The sequence below is a fragment of the Zerene cesonia genome, chromosome 25 (assembly GCF_012273895.1).
Source record: "Zerene cesonia ecotype Mississippi chromosome 25, Zerene_cesonia_1.1, whole genome shotgun sequence".
Lineage (NCBI taxonomy): Eukaryota > Metazoa > Arthropoda > Insecta > Lepidoptera > Pieridae > Zerene > Zerene cesonia.
This window is the reverse complement of record NC_052126.1, coordinates 1,617,990-1,641,052: the sequence shown is the minus strand read 5'-3', so window position 1 is coordinate 1,641,052 and position 23,063 is coordinate 1,617,990. Positions and strand designations below refer to the sequence as shown.

Genomic DNA, 23,063 nt, shown 5'->3' with positions numbered 1-23,063 from the left:
CAAAGATTTTATTACAACAATGTAAAAATAAAAAAAATATGTATATTTCATATCTCATACACACACATTTTAAGATACAATCAAACTTCTGTCTATAAAAGATAGAGATTTCCGACAAATTGTCTCCATAGAATATTTTGTTTAACATTTAGGCTCAAATATATTATGAGCAAAGAAACTAGAATAAATATATAAAAATACACACAATTGATATAAGTATAACGCGGTTATTTCTCACAGGATGATATTACTCAAGCTGAGCAAAGTCATGCAGATTGTTCTGTAAATGTCCCAGAAAATGGACTATCCTTACAATTAAGCACAACGCGAAGATGGATCGCCTACAAAACAAAGGCTGTTTCTGTAATATAACGCGTGACAAGGAGTGATGCGTGTTGTTAGCGTGAATAGTTAATCGGGATAGTGGTCGGAATTGCGCTAATCAGGTTTAAGGAATGTGGTGAAATATTTCTAGGCGTTTTATTTATTCACTCTCAGATCACCTTTCTAGGTCTACTAGAATTTGCCATTGTAAACAACGACTTATAGATCACTTCTGTAGTGGAATTATAGTTTGATATTAAAGAACCCCTTTTTTAATCTCCTGAGTTAATATTTCCGGAGACTCATGAATAATTATTTTTAGCATTAACTAATTTCAAGGCAAATTATCGAAACTAGAGGCAATTTTAATGGGACCGCAAGGAAGAAATCGGCTTCCAAATAAAAACAGAATGATTTGAATCATTTCTCCCAGTAGGGGTAAAAAACCCCAAAGAAAAATGCAGTCGTATTGAGAATTTCCTCCTTTTTTTGAAGTCGGTTAAAAAATATTGAAATACTTTGATCTGCGATACAGATGTTTGATTACGAAATATGATGTAAATAAAATCAATTAGTAAAAATACATCTTCCCTTATACTCAAAAGGAGTCATGGGACTTCACTTTAATCGTAAACATTTCACGAAGACTTGTACTACGTAGTTCAAGTGAAAGTTAAATTGCTCTGCAGAACGTGGCAACACAGAAGTTTCACAGTTCGAATGACGTTTATGGACACGTGACAGAAACAAAACTTTTTAACGTCACGTTGCTATTTTCTATTTCGCTTAGTTTGTATATTCTTTCTCTTTCATACAAGATTTTTTTTTATTATATGCACCTTTAAAACTTACTTACATATGTCTTTAACTGACTTCAAAAAAGGAGGGTTTTAACTGTAATTTTTTGTGTTTGTTATCATCGATTTTGATGATACTTTTTTTATTTGAAAGTTTATGCCTTCCGTGTGGTATCGTTAAAATCTGGTCTCTGACAGTTTGCAGGTGGTTTAGTTTTTGATGAAAAATTTTTATTTAAACGAATTTGTTCTTACTCTAATTGAAATAAATGATGAATTGCCGCGTAAGGAATTTAACTTTCGTAATTATATAAGAGTTAATATTACTTAAATAAGTATAATTTACTTCTAAAAATAACCTTAATCGGTATTGTAAAGTGTAAACTTACTATATTATTAAACTTACCGATGAAGTTGCCGAGAAAGGCAAAGTTAATTATATCGAATTATTATACTATATTTTCTGATACAGGTATTAAATAAAATGGTTTAATCAGTGAACTTGAAAACTCTGAGGAGTGACTTTTTGGCGGATATTGGTCAAAAAGGCTATTGCTGAACCACAAAGAATTCATCGTTGTATTTGCCTCTAAGCAAATTCTAAACGTGAGGTAGGTACAAATACGAAAGTTATTTCTAACAAACTTTTGAATATCGATTTAGCTTATATTCGCATCGGAACGGTTCATTTTTAATACAAATTTTAAAACGTTATATTCATGTACCAGATACCTACATACGATAAATAACTTTTTATCACCACAAGGCAATGTAAAGGAAGGCAGTTGCGAGTCGTTTGAATAAGGAAATCAGATATCGCAGACGGAAACTAGTCAAATATACTGGAATTAATTAAAACCTCTTTGCGGTTTTTTATGAACAAGTCACCATGGCAACCAACCACACACCACTATATTTTGTATTAAACACATATGAAGCATATGAACCTATTAAGACACACACACGACACAACGTAAAGTGGTATTTTCATAAAAAGTAAACAAGGCAAATCCTCTTATCAAAATGTAATCGTCTCTCCCACGTCACACCGACAGCTCTATTATTTTACATGAAGACAAATGTTCCCAGATAGTACGTAGTTAGGTCTGCGGTACCTACGTTGAATGACGTCTAACTGAGGTCCATTCGGATGGGTCTATTAATTTTATGACGTCTTGACTCGCTAGCGATATGGCTGAGGTAAGCGTTTTGAATTAAACTCGTATTATTCATTAATTCTTGGAATATCTGTTTTCGGAACTTTAATGTAATGGAAACTTCGCTATATATTAGATATTCTATTTGAGTTTAGTTTCCAAATAAAATACTCATTTTAAATATCTGATTTTATATTTTAAATATCTATGGTGAATCCAAATTTTATACAGAGCCATATAAAACTAAATATCGCACCGCTCTTTGAACAATTTTATAGTCTATGTCATTAATCATACCGACCGACGGGAAAAATCTTTAGCAATTTTTGGCGCAAAAACCGTTGGACATTTTGTGTTTTATATTGAAATCGATACATCGCTAAATACAGTTTTTTATTATCGGTTTAATTGTTGTTTGATTACTTCGAATTGTTTGTGAATTCATTTGTCTATTCCATTTTTAGGTTTCATTGTTCTATATTTATTTCAGATTTTTAACATTTCTCGTGATATATTATGTATAGCATATATATATATATATATTATTACGATTTACGATTTACGATTATGTATTTAAAACGTCTGAAATTATATACCGCCACACGAAACATATAAGGCTACCGTATAAGGCTTCGCTTATGTATACTTGACGTTTATGCTAAACACGATATTTGAAGAATGTGTTGAAATAAGTCCCTTGTCCCCTAGTGCGGAATAGGGCAGATGATGTACATCTGTTTCACTGATCGATTTTCTTTACGGACTAGTAGGTGATCAGCCTTCTCTATCCTGCCAGACCGAAACATTTATTTTTTTTTGCGTCCCCACCGGGAATTGAACCCAGGACCTCTCGGTTATACGCTCGCGCGTTTACCACTGTACTAATGAGGCGGTCGTAAATAAGAAGAACTACGTAATTAATAATGTATATATTGTCACTTTAAAATACTTGAAGTATTTGCAATGAATTCAAAAGCAATTTTGAAATATATGTAATATTTGAAAATTATTCTTTTGCTTGCATTTGAAACTTTGTGAAATTTTGTCACCGTAAAACTAAGACGTATTGCATTTGTTTAAATAAATATTAAATATAATGTATATTACTACACACTTATTTAGTAATATTTTATATTCGACTTAGGTAGGTATTTAATATATAACGAAAATGATGACCAAGAACTGGCTCTTGTACTACTGATTCCATTCGTTAATGTTTTTATATATCTCTTAGTCTGATTTAATCTAAAATAGTCACTTTATACATAACCTATCTCCTGAACAACTGCGCTATTTTGGTAGATTTAAGAATACTGTAAAAATTTTGAAAAACTCCCAAAGTTCAGTTAACTCGTGCGAATCCGCGCTGATCAGCTAGTGTGCTGTATCACTACATAGTATAAAGCAAACTCGCTTCTCGCGTCTGTCCCTATTTATGTTTAAATCTTTAAAACTACGCAACGGATTTTGGTGGTTTTTTCAATCGATAGAGTGATTCAAGAGAAAGGTTTATATGTATTACTAGACACTCCCGGCGCTGCCCGGATATCAAGATTCCTGTTTTATCCCATGGGCGCATTTAATCGGAATAAAAAGTATCCTATCGTCTGTATACCAAAATTTAATCAAAATCCGTTGAGTAGTTTCAGCGTGAGACAAAAATCCAAACAAACAAACTTTCACTTCTATACTATCTTTACTAATATTATAAAGCTGAAGAGTTTGTTTGTTTGAACGCACTAATCTCAGGAAGTACTGGTCCGATTTGATAAATTCTTTCAGTGTTAGATAGTCCATTTATTGAGGAAGACTATAGGCTATATAGGTACCAAGGTCGAAGCCGGTGCGGACCGGTATCTATTAAATTGCTCCGATTTTAACGCGTGCACCGCGCGGCAGAAGCTAGTTTTCATACAAAAGCATTTGTTCCAGGGAGGTGCGGCGAGGGCAGCCCCTGCGAACAGCTGTGCCGCGAGCTGCACGACGGGACGTATGAGTGCGGCTGCGCGCCTGGCTATGTGCTGCATGTTGACGGCTACGGCTGTTTAGGTAAACAGTTATGATGCTTTAAAGTAGTTTTAGTGCTATAGCATTCAAATTTTTTTATAGAAAAATCTCATATCTGTATGTATTCATGAATCCTTATCTTTTTTTTTTTTTTTTTTTTTATGTCATAGCGGGCAACTGAGCTGGTGGTTCGCCTGATGGTAAGCGATCACCACCGCCCATAAACATTCACAAAGGCTGGGCCTCTGCGAATGCGCTGCCCGCTTTTTTGGGATAAGGGAAAAGGAATGGATTAACGACTGGAAAGAAGGAATGGACTGGGACGGGTGAGGAAAAGGAAACGGGCCTGCCTTTTTATCTGCCTTGGTAGCGGCGTCACGCGTGATTTAGATCTACGTATCTCGTTCTTTTTTTAATGTGTTGGACAGGAGTATCTTATGATCAGAAAAAATAAAAAACTAAGTCATAACGCGTCAGCGTGTTGATGAAAGGAATAATATTAGTCTGTTTTTTTTGTCAATGTTATAATAGTATTATCATGTAAAATGTAGCTTTATTAATGAAAATATTCGGATACTCCATCGTTATCGAAAGAAATAAATTTATGTATTAACTAGCTGTGCCCCGCGGTTTCACCCGCGTAAGTCCGTATCCCGTAGGAATATCGGAATAAAAAGTTGCCTATATGTTATTCCAGTTATCCAGCTGTCTACGTACCAAATTTTATTGCAATTGGTTCAGTAGTTTTTACGTGAAAGAGTATCAAACATCCATACATCCATACAAACTTTCGCATTTATAATATTAATTTATGTATTAATTAATATGTTCAGCAATAAGTTAGCTATATAAAAACGCTTTATTCTTCATACCTTTTTATATAGTATATTATATAAAGTGAATCTCCACCTATTCGTTTGTCTTTTTGTACGTTTTGAACAATAACAATTTCTTCTTAATAGAACCACATAAATCACATATTCTGCGCTTTATGTCACTCACGTAATCTTAATGGTATTAGATACTTAATATCTGTCTTATTTGGAAGTCGTTTATTTTTCGTACAATAAAGCACTTACAGTACAGATTATATAGAAATGAACGAAATCTGAGTCGAGTTTCTAACTTGTAAGACGGCACGTAGAACTGTGGCTACGCTCCCGGCTACGTGCTACGCGACTGCTACGACGTTATAATGTAGCAGATGCGGTTTGATAAATGAATGGGGTGAATTAATCGCTACCCGCTATAAGGATTTAAAAGAAATTGCTCGTATAAGTTTTCTTTGGCAATAAATACGTTTTTTTACTTCATTTGAAAATCTTTTTTTAGGGAAATATTAAGACTTACAATTATTTTTATATACTTTTTGCTCGTTTATATTTTAAATCTTGTTCTTTACAGCTCGATTCTATAAACAATTATATTGTTATATTGATCGTATCAGCTCGAAACGGTGAAGGTAAACATCGTGAAGAAACCGGCATGTCCAAGAATCAAAAGTTGTTATTTTATCGCCTAGCAGGCAAACGAGCAGGCGGGTCACTTGATGGAAAGTGACGCCTGTCGCCCTTGTAATGCTAGGGGCATCGCGAATGTGTTGTCGACCTTTTAGATAAAGATGTACCCTTTTCTTGAATCCCCATTGAATGTGCCTGGGAACACCCAAGATGGTAGATCATTCCACAGGAGGGTTGTTCTTGGCAAAAATGCCGCGCACAGTAGTGGTCCACCATGCATCCGAGTGGTGCGGATGATATTTTAATTTGTGGCGTAAGGTGGCGGCTGTGAAACTCGGCAGGTGGGACCAGGTCAAAAAGTTACTCAGAACACTCCTCATTATAGACCTGTAGAACACGCAGAGAGATGCAAAGTTCGATGACATGTGACATCTGCCAACCCGGACTTGGCTAGCGTGGTAGATTATGGGCTGATGATGATGATGATTGATTGCATATTTGTACGGAAAATTCTGCATTAATTATAATGTTACTCTGAAATCGTATTTTTCTATCACATACTCGTATTTTACTATCACCATTTATGCTCCTATTGCATTTACATATAATAAATACATATTTTATTTATATACGTCATTACACTACTATACGAAAAACCATAATACTGGACATAACTGTGAAGAATATTGAAGAAACCCTCAGTATTATTGTCTGATGCTGTTTTTTGATAAAGCGACCCCAGTAAAACACAATTTCATCTTCCCTACAATTAGAGCAAGCGAGAAAAATATAAACAGATACCTTACATCAATCTAATGCCCACAACGGTTTCAAGTGGTAAAATTGATTGCTCCAAAGCCTAAATTGTCGGAGTATTGGAAAAATGTCCGACATTAATAAAAGCACCGAGTTCTATGATAAATGTTGTCTACAGATGTTGTGATTAATAGCCGGTCTACATGAGGCTTTTTACAATTTCACTAGTGTTTGCTCGTTCTGGATGGTTCATTTTTTGAATTAGGAATTATGTTGTTTTTTTTTCGTATTGTGAGCGGAGAGTAATTGAGGTGAAAGGTACAATTGATACACAATAAATTAAAGAAATATAAAAATGCTAGCTATTTGGTGTGCTTTATGCTAGATACTGTAGCTACACTAATCATGCACGAATTTGCCACAAAAGTATTAAAACTAGATGTATCTTATTCATTAATATTATAGCAGTAATGTTTGATGGTTTCAAATCAATTTGGCGCAGACGTAGAGTAATCTATACATAATAAATATACATATATACGTATATAAATATCTAAATATAATATTACACACCATGCTCTATCACTTCTTGTCTATTCAGAACCCTAATCCTATTTGATAAGGGAAACTTCGTTGCGGAACTTTTATATTCAAGTCTACAAATAAATAAAGCATAAAATAATAATTCAATAGGCGCTCATTAAATTGACTTCCTTTGAAACCGCTTCGCGTCTTACGATAAAGTATTGAATATTCTTAAAGAATTCCGTTTATTGCCATTGAAGAATGAGAACGACTGAATTCACTAGTATAATGGGATTTTATGTTCTTGTCAGTTTAAATAGCCTGGATAGTATGGTGTTATATAATTATGGTTGGCAATGTATATAAATAAATGAGCAGGAATATCTGTTTGAAATATCCAAGTAACTCAAACTCAAGCTAAAGTATATTCAATTAGTCTTCTTATAAGTAGCACTTTTGAATTGTCATTACATAATTTTAACATTTACCACCGATTCGGAGAGCAGTTTCTACATAGAAGAACCGGCAGAAACTCTGTTATTGCTCATTTAAAATAATGTCATTTTGACTGCTTTTTATGTCATGTGAAAATATATTTATAAAACGGCTAACAAATAAGCGCCATGAAAAGCTTGCCTTGCGCTTTCTGTTATAAAATTTATCTTACTTTTTTTTGGAACGATTCTAATATTATGATAATGACAGTGTTTAATGGCAATAAAAGAAACTGAAACTAGAATTTATGTGATTTGCGGTTTGTTAGCCTGGGATAAGTTAATTAAGATGTTTGAATCCCAGAATTTTTTTCATATGATCCTTTTTTATATTTCTAGATCCCGCATATATTATTTATAATGATAACTGTCATAAAGCAGTGTACCGAAAACCCACATCCACAGCCCAGTTAAAACGGCACCTAGTAAAAACCAAGCCAGTTGTACACTATAGCAAAACTGCCAGTGGGTTCTCGTGTTTCTTAACTGCCATTTCAACGATAATGGCACTTGAATTTCTCGCGCCGGCAAACGACGAGTGTTCCGTACAAAACGTGCTGATTGTATGCGCCGGCCTTAAGTCGATGACTGCAATGTGATTATGAAGAGTTTTCGAAAGTTTCGCTGCAAGTTTATTTCGTGGGATTCAACGGAATTGGGCTTCATTTGCGAGGCAGCGGGTATTGAATGAGAAAGTTCGTTTCACGTCACATGTGGATGGATTAAATACGGAAATTTTACTTTTAAGAGTATTATTAGATATAGTAAAGGTAGAAGTAGTATTGGTAATAGTTTACCAATAAATTATTTAGAAAGTATATAACTTTTTAACGGATTTTAAACGCGATTTATTCATTATATTATTAACCCGACGTTTCGAACACTTTACAGCGTGCGAGGTCACGGGGAGACTGTCTCCCTGTGAGTATAGTTTTTAAGTTTTTAATTTCTAAATGTATAATACTCGCATAAACTCAAACACAAGAAAATACTAAGTATCTATATATGTTATAGACACGAAAGTTTGTATGAATGTATGTTTAATACTCATGCGAAAATCACAAAACGTATTTTGATAATGACATTAGTATGGACATGTGAATGAATAATGACAGTGAATTATATGTACCAGAATAACTTACAGAAATTTTACAGAATACTTTTACTTGCGGATGAAACCGCGCGGCAGTATCATATAAACGCGTAGAATGAATAGCTTGCGCCATATGTATAAACGCATAAGCACAGATAACATAATACTATACTAGTATAAGCAAGGATAATTTGAATATATTCATGAACACACACACATAAACAACATTTGATTGCGTTTGTACCAATTCAAACGGAAGTGTATAATAAAATTGAAGTGGTAGTCTATAAAAAGGCTTCGAGACTGGAGTATCAAGCGGGTGTAAATTATGAGAAAGTTTAATAACTTACTTTAACGTACTTTTTATAAAAATGTAATAATATTGTGAACGAGTTTCCTTAATTAAATTGAACTGTATTCTCATTTATAGAATCAGTACAATTAGTGTAAGTTTCTAATTAATTTATACGGCATCTTGTTTATGAACGTTAGCAGTATAGTTTAGTTTCGTTTAATCCTAACTCCTATTCAGCCTCTACTAATATTATAAATGCGAAAGTAATTACCTATCTGTCTCGTAATCCCGCCTAAACAACTGAACCGATTTGCATGAAATTTGATACCTGATTAAAATAGTTTGAGAGCCAAAAAGAGACATAGAGCTCGCATGGGGCATGTTTCTTTTCCTTTGATTATTTATTATTGTTTCGTAATTAATAGGTATTTGTTTAAAACCATTTAAATTATTAAGATCCACTATATACTAAGATATCACTATTGTCGGAAGTAAATTTAAGAAGCATCAACAATAATACCCACTTTTTCCTCTTCAAAGTAGAAAGTTCGAAAGTTTGTATGTATGTTTGTTATTCTTTCACGCGAAAATAGTTTTTCATATCTGTATGAATTTGGTACAGAGATAGATTATGGATAAGCAAATAGGCTGTTTACTCGGATGCCACGCGAGTGACGCCTCGGATTACAGCTCGTTTTTCAATAAGTTCAAATATTATTTGTATGTTTGTATTAACAAGGATCAGATGCACCAGTAACAAATTGCGAGCGAAGCGCGCTAGACTTTGCTCAAATATACTTTTTGCGTTTTACATTTTCGTTTACTTTTTTATCTATTTGACGAAGCTCGGTTTCATTCACTGGGCATTTATTTTTATGTTGAGATATTCCCCTGTTATTTATAAATGAAACAATGTGACTCCTTTGTAAATATTGATTTGATTAGATGTTTTGTATTTTATTATGTTAAATAGATAGATCCTTTTTTGCACACACAATTACATAAAAGGATAAATGGAAAACAAGCTTAAGAGAAGAGAAGAGAAAATGTGTTCAGATGGATATGTAATAAAAATAGGAAATTATTAAATTCATTTTGTGTTGTATGTTGTATGCTTATCTACTGTTAATACACAGATTAAATGTGTACTATTGTATTGTCGTCTAAATAATTACCTTGTCTTTATAAACTTATATTCAAATAATTGGTCAAGTGGCACTTTGACCTCGTGGAACGAACGATTCCGTACAAATATGCTAAAGAGCGACGAATAAAGAATAGATAATAAAGAAGAGAAATGGTCTAAAACCCATCCAATTTGACATTTATGACATCTCTAAAAAGCAAATCCTATCCTACTTCCTACGTCTATTGTGTGTATGTGTATCGTGTTTGTTGCTCTTTCACGCAAAAACTACTGAACCGATTGCAATGAAATTTGGTACGTAGACACCTGGACAACTGGAATAACGTATAGGCAACTTTTATCCCGATATTCCTACGGGATACGGACTTACGCGGGTGAAACAGCGGGGCGCAGCTAGTACATTATGAATCTGAAAATTTCAACTGTGTGACATGCCAACGGTTCATGAGATTCTTATTATTATTCACTACAGAGTTTCTTGCCGGCTCTTCTCTGTAGATACTACTTTCAGAACCCGTGGTAAATGTGAAAACTATGTTATGACGATTCAAAAGTGATTCTTTAGCAATATAAATATTAATGTTTGAGTTTTAGTTTGAGATACAGCTTGGTAACAGATAGACAGACGGTGAGCGAAGTCTTTGTGATAGGGTCCTGTTTTACCCTTTGGGCACGAAACTCTAAAATTAGTCTAAATGAAATAACTCAATATACATATTCACAATTTCTTTTTATTTAACTCAAAACCTTTCCTTGTATCTAATCAATAATTTCTTAAATTTACTTTGTACGGAAGATTTATATAAGTGTGTACACATATTTAGGCATATGATTATAGAAAGTGGTATTATCTTTAAGAAAATATCAGTTCTGATGGCATATTTAAATATGAATAGTACTAGTAATCTTCTTGAAAAATAAATTCCTGGAATGAAGATTCTTATCTATAAGAAGGCCTTAATCTACTTACCGTGAACCTTCACTCGGAATTCTTAGAAATCACAATTTCTTTATTTATTCCTCCCAAACATCGCATTTACCGTGTAAATTTATTTTATATTAAATTTCCATAAACACAAGAGGATAATTTGAAAGAATAGAATAAATTCTATCTTGAAGCGGGATTCGAACCTGCATCTTTCGTTGTTACTATTAACAATGGAATGTTTTTGCCATCACTCGTGAACGGCTGGACGCATTTTAAAAATTCTTTCACCATTAAAAAGCCGCAATTACACTGAGTGACATAGGCTATATATGTACTACGAATGAAACCCGCGCGAACAGCTGGTTTAAAATAAAAATTTGATTGTTTTCAATTTTTCAAATGTTCATAACATAAAAAATTTGATGAGTTATTTATTCAGAGGTGTTCATAAAGTCGACACTTAAACGTTTTTATTACGACGCAAAAAATAGTATGCAGATAGAACATAAGAAAGCACATACGTTCGTCGTATGTGTTTGAACTCGTAACAAAACTTGGGGTCGTAAACTTAATGGGATAGTATGAATGAATTACGATCGAAGCGAGACTGAAATAAAGTTTAATAAATAACTACGAAACCAGCGTCTGGTACATTCATGAGTGACAGGGTTGAATTTTTATTATAATTTATGTGTTAGGAATTTTTAAGAGAATAAAGAACTCGCAATGTATATTTTTATATGTATATACTTTTATTTTATTTTATTTTTATGTATTTATGTTGCTTATAATATTTTAATATTAGGTACTTATTACTTGTTATTCTTTTTTTTTTTTGCTTTTGCACTATCCCAGAACTTCGTACATTTCCTTTCCTACCAGATTGCCTGGCAGAGATTGCTGTTAAGCAATAAGGCTGCCTTTTGAAAAAATGCCTTTTTTACTGTTTATCGTTTTCTTGTTGTTTCTGTCAAAGTTTGTGCAACAATGCAATGATAAATACATGCACAAGCATTATAAATAAATAAATTAATATATGTACTTATCTTGTCAATAAGTGTCAATTAGACACTTCTTATGTTGTTGTTCTTGTCATAAAAAACAATTTGAAATGGGGCTTTAGTTCGAATATTTTATGTAGAATTTTTGAAACGAAGTTTTTTATTTTAACTGGATAAATCCTACTCTGCTAGATTTTAACGAGAGTTAGTTTAAAAAGTAGCTTTAGAACTAAAGATTTTTGATTTTTATTTGATTACTAGCTGCGCCCTGCGGTTTCATCGGCGTAAGTCCGTATCCCGTAGGAATATCGGGATAAAAAGTTGCCTATATATTATTCCAGTTGTTCAGCTAGCTACGTACCAAATTTCGTTGCAATCGGTTAAGTAGATTTTGCGTGAAAGAGCAACAAGCACACACACATCCTTACAAACTTTGCAATTTATAAGTAGGATATAGTATGATTAGAAATTGCAAACTGTCATTTTCAAATAAGAAAACCTACTCAACAGCATGTTTATGCCTGTATAACTGATACTATTATCGAAATATATTTTAAATTTATAGCGGTTGACAATCGACTAATCACATCAAAATAATTCTTACAAAAATTGAACTTTTGACTGCTTTTGCAACCCTAACTATCAGAACGCCGCATCACATTCACCTTCAAACAGATGTGTCGCTTTGATTCGCGTATCTAAATTGCGTAGATTAAAAGCTTCCCGCGGAAAGTTCGAGCAACAGATGGTCGTATATTCAAAGATGAATATCAAACGAAATAGCTGGAAAATGTTGGTTTGGGAAACAATTATCTGTATTCTGCGAAAATCTAAACATAGCTAAAGCTTGGCAAAATTATTACATATTTTAAAAAAATGGTCTATTATTTTCTTAACATATCGTCACATAAGAAACATATTATGTCTTAGAAATTGAGATAACTGAATCGTTTTCATATATTGACACATAACTGCTATCTATATTGGTATCACTTACACAAATGAATCTCGATCTATTTAAATAACTTTTCAATCACAAATACTATAAATAGATTCCCTTGTTAACAGAAATCAATGCAACAAAGGCGACGGAAGCCGCCGACGTCAAAGAGGATGTACTTTATCAGAAAGACGTTTCGTTTTCTGCGGAGCTAGAGCTGGCGCCGTCCTATAGAATAAGTAATATTAACGATAGACATATCGAAAGGCTAACAACCCACGAACCACTACATAATGAAGACAGAAGACAGAATTATTCGTACACAGGCGAAAAGAGCAAAGAGTTGGATGGACTCAAAAGTTTATTAGAAGACGGCGTGAGTAACGCTGACTTGAATATTATATCGGAGAAGTCTAGTGATTTTGAGAAAGTCAAAGTGACTACATTGGGACCGAGTTTGGAACAGAAAGTAAGTAATACATTAAAACTTTTTGTGCGCATAGCAGTTGAAAAAGAGTAATGGTTTTTAAGTGAATGCGTGATTTTTCTGCTTTTGTATTTATGTGTCGATTTTATTTATTAAAAACAAATTTATTTTAATGAAAAAAACTAATTTGTGAGAATGACAGTATTTTGTTTTTGCGTCTTCGATATCAGATTATAAATTGTTATTTGAACATCATCAATATACAGTAAAATGAATATAAATCGCGGGATTGAGAGAATGGAAATTCTGCGAGCTTTTTATACAAACATCGCCCCAATTTTTGTTTACTTTTAATTATATCTCCGTACTTGTTCATATTTTCAATTATATTCTTCAAATGGCAAAGTCAATAGGTCAAAGTTGAAACATACCTATTCATACACTTCCAGGACGAAAACGAGAAAACAATCCGTTTTGCCGTCTCTATTCTTTTTGACTTTTTTGTTTTTGATACATCTTTGCACATTTTTATTAGAAATAAACAGACCAACTACAGTTTTATTTGCTGTCTGTACCTTTTCAACAGACGGCGGGAGGCTTAAATTAAATTTGTTAAAAATGTAATGCAGCGTAACGTCGATGTGTTTAATTTTAATAACGATGTCGCATAATCACATTTGCCTGTTCATTGACTCGACACTCTTTTGTGGCTCCCTGCATTTCAATTTTGAAAGCCCGCCTCACTGTAATACGTTAATAGGGTGTAATGTAGACTATTTTAAAGATGAATAGACGCAGAATTTAATTATGATATTGAATGAATTAAAAATCGAATTAGAAGATCTTGGATAAGTGGTTCACAGTAATGGAGAAGTGAAAGCAATTTCAGAAATCTGTGTTCATATTTGCATTCATATAATGCAATACAAAATAAAATGGCAACGTAACTGTAAATGTAAATGACCTTTTTATGTGATAAATGTAATTTGAAAAATACAATTCACTTAGAAATCCTCTTTACATATCAATAACCGTATCCTTTGTTTTGTCTATATCCTTGCATTAACATTAAATACAAAAATACAAACGTAAATTATTAAATCGTTAGAATTAACAGCTATAACGTCACAATATCTCGCTAAATCGATGCTATTCTTAGTTGATATAACTAGAGTACGTTATTTTCATTATTTATATCATATTCTTTAATATGTTAGCGTTAATCCATATTTCGTGTTTCTATCAGGTACCAGGCGCTACGTCGTCACCGCCACGAACAACTGCTGTGGAGAGTTGCAATTGCGATCCTTGCACGGACCCGAGGTGTACCTGCGTGTATAGGAAATGTAAAACTGGTGAGTTTGTATGATTATTTTGTACTTTTCGGTCTGGATGCAAACGAAAGGGTAGAAGAAAATTCGTTAGAGCTATTGGGTATACGTGTGAATTACTGTAGGAGGTTGCTTATGGGAAATGTTTAACTGGTGAGTTTATATAACTACCTTGTTTGTGTGTTAATGTAATATTACACATGGACATGATTTTTTTATATTAAGTTTTTAATACTAGCTTTTTCCCACAGCTCCGCACGCGTTAAATTCGGAGTAGATTGATAGATGTAATTATACATATACTTCCTCTTGAATCAGCACACACAGGTACATAGGGACAGAGAAAGTGCCTTTGTTTTATACTATGTAGTGATTTGTGTTATATTTAATAAAATTAATCGAGCCGTTTCGAATGAATGCCATTACAGATAACGTGATAAGATTATTTTATGTATCGATGTGCGTGTTTAAAATTTGTTTAAAAAATCGGTCAACGGCGAGTCAGACTCCCGACATTAAGGAGTTTTTTCCTTTACAAGCTAAATAGCAACTACAAAAAAAAAAATATAACCTATCTAATTTTGAACCGTGTCGACCGTTACTTACCTTCTTTTTATCAATTGTTTATCAACCAGGAACAAAAACACATTATTTCTGAAAATTTAAACTGTCTTAATTATTGATTTATCAATGTCATCATTATTGATTTAAGGGTTTAAATCAATAATGATGACATTGATTTAATAGCCCTTAGCCCGCCTAATTCGCCGTCGAAATATCTCTTTGTAAAGTCATACAATAATTAATTTAAATATGTCCAGATATAAATAGTCTATAGTAACATTATCAATTTGTTATCGTCATCACCCCTCTCTAAAAACTTAATTTAAACCCCTATAATAATTTATCAAGTCTACACAGTGGATCGCCCTTATCCCATAGGAGTTAGGGGTGGTCCCACAGATACTACGGGTGGCTCTCTATGGGGGTGTATAACATTACATATAAGTACTGATTAAATTTCTTTGTGTCCAAGTACGCTGTCTATAAAAAAATAAACTTCTATAAGTTCATTGGACTAACTAAACTTGATCAAATGTATAATTTAATGTTATTTAATTTCTTTTCTTCGTCAACAAATGTGAACTATGCAGAATGATTCAATAATTAAAAGAATCATGTTTCATATCATTCAATCATAGTAATTGAATTATGATATCCTTCGCGCTCTATTATATGAATGGAGACTCTTTTTTTTTTTTGTGTCATAGCGGGCACCTGAGCTGGTGGTTCGCCTGATGGTAAACGATCACCACCGCCCATGAACATTCGCAGAGGCTTAGACCTCTGAAAATGCGCTGCCCGCTTTTAAGGGATAAGGAATGGATTGATGACTGGAAAAAAGGAATGGACTGGGAAGGACTAGGAGAAGGAAATGGGCCTAGCGACGACTCTAGCGTAGTGATATACATAAATAGTACAATACTAGGTACTACTAAACAAAAACAGCTTTTTTAAAAAAGCCGCTTTCAAAATGTCAGATCTGAACCAAATTTAAATGAGACCACATGGAGAGTACCATCTTTCTGATATAGAAAAATAATCACAAAAATTGGTTCAACCTAGTTGATAGTTTACAGATCACAGATAGGTAACAGATCCAAAAAAATACAGTCACACTATTTTTGGTCGGTTGAAAATAACTAAACAACATAATTAAATGTTTTTTACAAATACCCATTTACATAAAAACAACTCAGAAAGTGGGCAGCATACTAGGATTGTGTTCTTTATAACAATTATTGTTAAGAGTTTGATAAAACCCATACAAAAAGAGCTCTTAAAAGTTTATAAACACTGCCTTCGATTACAAATTTAAGGTTGTGTCGTCAAGGTAACCCTTTGCCCTGCCCCTACACTGTATTGATCGATAAAAGGTGTTCCAGACATTTAACTTTTCCATCGTTACTGTTCTTTTTATATCCTATTTTTTCATTGTTTTTATTCACCATGATTCAAATCAATTATTCATTACAGGGAAGTGCTTACCAATAAAATTCTACAGTGATGACCAAATGACAAAATCCTATCAAACACTAATCGAATCACATCAACCGCTTGAAAGCCCAAAGAGTTATCAAGTAACAAATACACAACCAAAAAATACACTCGAAATAAGAGTCTTCTTCGTTATGTGGACGTTGGTTGAAACCTTTTGCGCTTTTTAAACAAACTTAATGCTTTACTGTTTTCCTGTACCAACAGTCTGTTTAAATTCTTAAGTTCTACAATCGGGTGAATATAATTCTATCATCGCGGCTGATGGTCTGAAGACGCTTTATATTCTTCGTCATTGCGAAGTTTAAAAGTAATTTTCTTATAATACCAATATCAAGTTGCCCATTATACTTTGGAAACTTTGTTTAACTTCGTCGATAATTCTGGTCTGCAATTTTTGTCCTTTTAATTTGTGGGATCTGTAATCCGTACAATATTGTGAAAAGAAATGTTTTAATTGTGTGTTTGTTTGAATTGGATAACCTCTGAAACTGGGCAAAGCATAATGTTAAAAGGTAAAGTTTGTGATTTCTCTGTTTGGAAAGAAAGTGTGAGTGAGTGTTATATGTTATATTTCATTTTGTTTTTATCCCGTCAAACCAAGCGGATCCGGCACAAGTGGCTAGTCTTACTAAAGCTTAAAAAATATTATAAAATTGATTTGCTTACTAGCTGCGCCCCGCGGTTTCACCCCCGTAAGTCCGGATCCCGTAGGAATATCGGGATAAAAGTTGCCTATGTGTTATTCCAGTTGTCCAGCTGTCTACGTACCAAATTTATTGCAATCGGTTTAGTAGTTTTTGCCTGAAAGAGCAACAAACACACACACACATATCTTTACAAACTTTCGTATTTATAATATTAGTAGGACTAGTAGGATAAACAATGTTTTCAGAAATGCGAAACTATTAATATACTAAAAGTCATTACTTAAAGAATGCTATCTTTATATCTAATGGAATCGTGATATTAAATGCAGGGATCGCGTGTGCCGTTTCCATCAAGATATTCCTAAATAATAGCTATGTAGAAGTCTTTAAAAGTGAAGCCTGTTTATTATTCATAGACTGAAGTAAAATAAAGAGAGAGCACACCGATATACCTTTAATACGAGGCTGTCTTTATGGTTTGCTCTCGGAAATTAATTCTGATTTTGAAAGATGTAGGAATAGACAACATAATAGATATAGAAATAGACCAAATAATAGACAAGGCATAGACAAAAATTCATCACGCTTAAAGTAGGAATTGAATCGTTGAATTTACTATAGCAATGGTATAGTAAAGGTTATTTTAAAACAAACGGTTCTTTTTGTTTTATGTAGGCTGAGGCATAAATATTTTATGCGCGTTTAGTACGTGTCGGCATTTTCGGGAATTGATTTACATTTCAAAATGATCGGTAAAAAGGATTCAATTTCCTTCAAAATCAAAGGTAACATCTTTGAATATTTAAGCTATTATACCAATTTTCATAAAATGTAGTACAGATTTAGTTTAAGACTAGAGAAAGTACGATAGTATTCATTCCGAAAACACGGGCACAGGAACTATGCGGGTAAAACCTTGGAACTGTACATCTTCTAAAATGCATTAATCCAACTAATATTATAAATGCGAAAGTTTGTAAGGATGTGTGTGTGTTTGTTGCTCTTTCACGCAAAAACTATTGAACCAATTGCAATGAAATCTGGTACATAGATAGCTGAATAACTGGCATAACATGCCTATATGTTATTCCAGTCAACTTTTTATTCCGATATTCCTACAGGATACGGACTTACGCGGGTGAAACCGTGGGGCGCAGCTAGTACATTATACTTTTAAACTAAGATTACAATGCTTCTCTATGTTTGTCTATGTGTGTGTCTTGTATACGCGTAGAGCGGATGTACCGGAAGTGACGGCAACATGGCGGCGAAGTCCTTCCGGTTTCAGGAATTCATAATTTAGTGCCCATATGCAACATTACAGTGCGTGGATTATTAATATATGGTTTCTATACATACAGTCAACCATATTAGAATTACGGTTTACTTCGTCCTGGCGTGAATAACGAAATGTGATCAAAATAGAAAAATATGTATACAAACAGGCAAACATATTATAAACATCTATAATTTGTAATTTTATTCTACGTTTTCTGCCTCATTTTTTAATACTGACCTTCTTTACTGTCATATCTATTCTCGGGATGTTGAATTTAACAAAGAAAAGAAAATAACTAAAACAAACGAATGTTTTGTTTTTGTATATATACTAGCTGTTCGCCCCGGCTTCTAAACCTTCTCTTAAATCACTATACCTATTAAAAAAGCCATAAAAATCCGTTGCATAGTTATAAAAATTTAAGCAATATATTCCTATATAGGACATGGGACCAGCAGAGAAAGCGGCTTTGCTTTATACTATGTAGTGATATTGATTTGATCCGAAATCAACGAAGCAATAAATAAAACAAAGTACATTCTAGCATTTTGCTAGAACATTCTAAGCTTGGCGCCATCAAATAATCATAAACCACTAAGGCCTCGTCGACATCACTTGTAGCCGAGCGTCCCCAAAACAATTATATCCGCCGTCGTATTTTTCACCCCAACCCTCCCCCGCATTATAGATGAAGCCCCTCGTATCACTTAATATAATTCAAGGAGTCGTTCAAAACGCCAATTTTGGGTAGGACGAAATGGTCCTAGAGGAAATACCTATTGGTTTTTGCACACTACAGTAATGTTACCAGTATATATACATAGTATTATATTATCTGTGGAGATATTATACTCGGGAATTCCTAGTATCTCGCTCCTTCTTGATATTTTTTATCCCGTTTTTTGGTTCAATCGTTACATGAAAAAAAGTAAAATACATATCAACATCATGATCCCAGTTCTTTTTTTTCTTCCTGCTTATTAAATAAATTTCAAAATCGGCTTTTTGAATATTCATTACATATATACATATCAGTGTAATTAAATAGATTCACAAAAACGAGTTGGTCAAACCATGCTATTACTACTTGAATTTTTAATTAGATGGGTTTCTCTCCGATCGAATGAACCTATAAAACATTTGAAGAATTTACAATAATCTCGAATAGCTCTTATACTGGAGATCCTAAATAACAAATTGTGTGAAATAATTTAGAAGTAGTTTATTTAAGAAAACATGAAGAGACTTTGTTAAAATTCACACCTCTGAAGTATAAGCCAAAAAACCACTGAGAATCGTCCAGATCAATTCATAATTAGTGAAACAATCCTTACAAAGAAACATAAGGAGATGGAATCGATACTTATAAAAGCTGATTAAAATACATAAACTACATTACTTTATAAAAAAGGCTAAACCGTAATTGATAAATGTTATGAAGACGTACTGTTATTAACAACTATCTAATTATTATTGCCAATATGTATCCGTCTGAAGTAGCATTAATTTTTAAATAATAAATTCTCACTTTTTATCCACGATAAGAAAAGAGGGGTGTTAAAGTTTGACGTTGATTGTCCGTGTGAGCCTGTCTGTGGCATTGTAGCTATGAAAAGGATGAACCGATTTTGATGAGAATTGTTTTCTTTTGTATTCTACTTTTTAGCTTTTCATGTTTCTCTATTTTTATAAAATGCAAGTCATACAATGATATATAATAGCTCAGGCAACATTTAAGAGCTTTGCACTCAATCTAGATATGGAAAGTGACACGAAAATGTACACGCGTTATCCATTCCGATCTAGGGTCTTTGTACACTATATATTTCGTATTGAAAGCACTCAAGGGATCGTATCCTTGAGGAGGGAGATCTTTTATAAATTCGGAAGGACGTCTTTTGAGACCCACCTCTGATTATATGCGATACCGTGACTTATCCACCTTTATAACGGAGTCTCAGGGAATATTTACCTTGAGTAAATATTTGCTTGGTATTAATTATTTGCCGTTGGTTCTGAAAAAAATTTAAGTGTTTTTCTAAATAAAACTGTTAGAGTTAATTTTAAAGCGATATTTGAAAGATTTTTAGAATAGCTTCACTGCAAACCTTACTAATGATATAATAGTGAAAGTGTGTTTGTTTGTTTGCGTTTCTTTCATGTTGGATATATATTTCGATATGATTTTTGGGCTTCGAGATAGTTGGGAGACTAGAGAGTGGAATAGGCTACTTTTAACCACGCCTAAACATTTCATTTCCATTGGTATATATCTAATGGTGTGCATGTTTTTTTAATTGTATGTAATTTTTTAACTCAAATTTTAATGAAATTACTATCTACTCGTATTTTTTTTTAATTTACACTGTTTCTTGAAAATTTACAGCAGAAACATGAAATAAGTCGCAAGCTAAGAGAAATTGTCGAAAGAATAGGTTTTCCCAGGTATAAAATGTAATGAAATTGTATGTTGTTTTGATCGTAATTTCGTTAATTAATGTTTTGAATTGAATATGGTTATCTAGAAGTGTAGATAGATTCATATAAGAAATTCGTTTACATTCATGAAATTGTTATAACCATGCCATGAAATTATTGTATTCTGTCAACCAAAATAACATTACGTTCATTCATTATTAACCTATACATAAAGCATATAATCCATAGCCATGGACCTACTGCGTAAATTTAAATTCATATTTACTGGGAAAAATATAAAGGATATGAAGTTCTCCCAAATCCCTCTCCATACAAGTACTGGAACGTGCCCGCATAACGTCCTAAGTCCTTAACTAACAATAAGCCAACCAAACTCGCTAGTTACTCTGCCAAGAATTACTTGTATAAATTAACTAATGTACTGAGGAAGTAGGTTAGCCAAGCATTATACTTCTAAATAATATAGCTTCTAAATAGTACATCTATACTTCTAAATAATATAAAACTGAAGAGTTTGTGTGCTTGTTGGAACATGCTGATCTCCGATTCCAGTAAAGGTATTGATATATTGAATATCTTATAAAATACACACTCTTGCTTCCTCGTGTAGATATATCAGTTTGATGTAGGTTATTTTTTTAATTAACAGTAACACCATTTAAATTTAATCCTTTTATTCGTTATATACATAAATACACCAGGGCGCTGAATCCCCAAAAACCCAGGTATTTTAATACCGCCACCGGACCTTAAACTGAGAATAATTTAATTTGAAATGAATTTTATGAGGAATTTTTAATAGCTTTAATGAATGAGGCGGGATTCCTGTGAATCTCTCTAATGTCCCTAACAAAAGTGGGTCAAATCAGAGCATTTATCAGTGAAAACGACTTCCAGAACTTTCAGATAAGGGACCGGGGGTTCTTGTTCTAACGGGTGCAGAAATCAATACGATTGCCTTTGTTTTTACGATTTTTGTCCTTTTATACGTCGAGCTGAAAACAGATAGATATCAGTTCTATCTAGATTGGTATGCTAAAGTGAATAAGTTTAGAATTCTGGAGCACAAGGTAAATATTAATATTATTTAAGGGGAGATTTTTAAAAATACGACATGTTTTGTTTGTTATGTTTATGAAAAACACTTCTACTAAAAGACCACCGAAATCCCAATAGAGAACCTCGATCATTATCACGAACCAAGATAACGAATAGAATATCTTTTTTTATTGGTTTACACATTTGTTCAACAAAAAATAACTATGCATCATGCAATTCAAATATTATATTTCAATAATTGAAAGGGAATGGATAATTAAATTATGTTAGTGATTATTTTTCGAATTGAAATATTAATAGAATCATACAAAACATCGTTAAATATATTTAAAACGTAGAAAGGAAAATTACGGAATGAGTATTTCGGCGTAATAGCAAACGTGTGGGTGTACACCCGATTCAATGTGACACAGTTTTAGTTTATTACACGTAAAAGAATATAAAATATTGACTCAAAATCTCAACCTGTCTATTTCAAAAAAATTGTTTCCTCCGTGACAAAAATGCAATAAGATTTCCTAAAATACTTAATAATTTCTTCGACGTGACCTAACATGATATATTTTGAACACGTCCATCACCAACATCTGAATACTCCATTCATAATAAAAACAACTTATTATGAATATTTACATATAACAACTTATTATATGTGTGTCCAAAAATATTTCAATAATTTTATACATCTAAGTATACTACAAGTACTATCATAAAATGCGAACTTAGGAATCCGTTTGCATTTAAATACCGGTTAAATTTATTTTGTCTGTTGTTTACTTTGAATGTTTAAATAAAGAAAAAGTTTATATAATTTAGATTCGTTTAAATTAACATCTATTACGTCAAAACATGGCGCTGTAGCCTTCCTATTCTAAGTTGGATCACATAAAAGGTCA

At 33.0% G+C, this 23,063-nt stretch overlaps 1 protein-coding gene across 1 annotated transcript in view; it reads left to right on the top strand.

Moving 5' to 3' along the window:
• Positions 1–23,063, top strand: part of LOC119836759 (pikachurin) — a 112,732-nt gene that overhangs the window by 61,626 nt on the left and 28,043 nt on the right. The window contains exons 3-5 of the mRNA XM_038362212.1: positions 4,211–4,327; positions 13,053–13,393; positions 14,598–14,706. Of these exons, the coding sequence (XP_038218140.1) occupies positions 4,211–4,327; positions 13,053–13,393; positions 14,598–14,706 (567 nt within the window). The remainder of the gene's footprint in view (positions 1–4,210; positions 4,328–13,052; positions 13,394–14,597; positions 14,707–23,063) is intronic.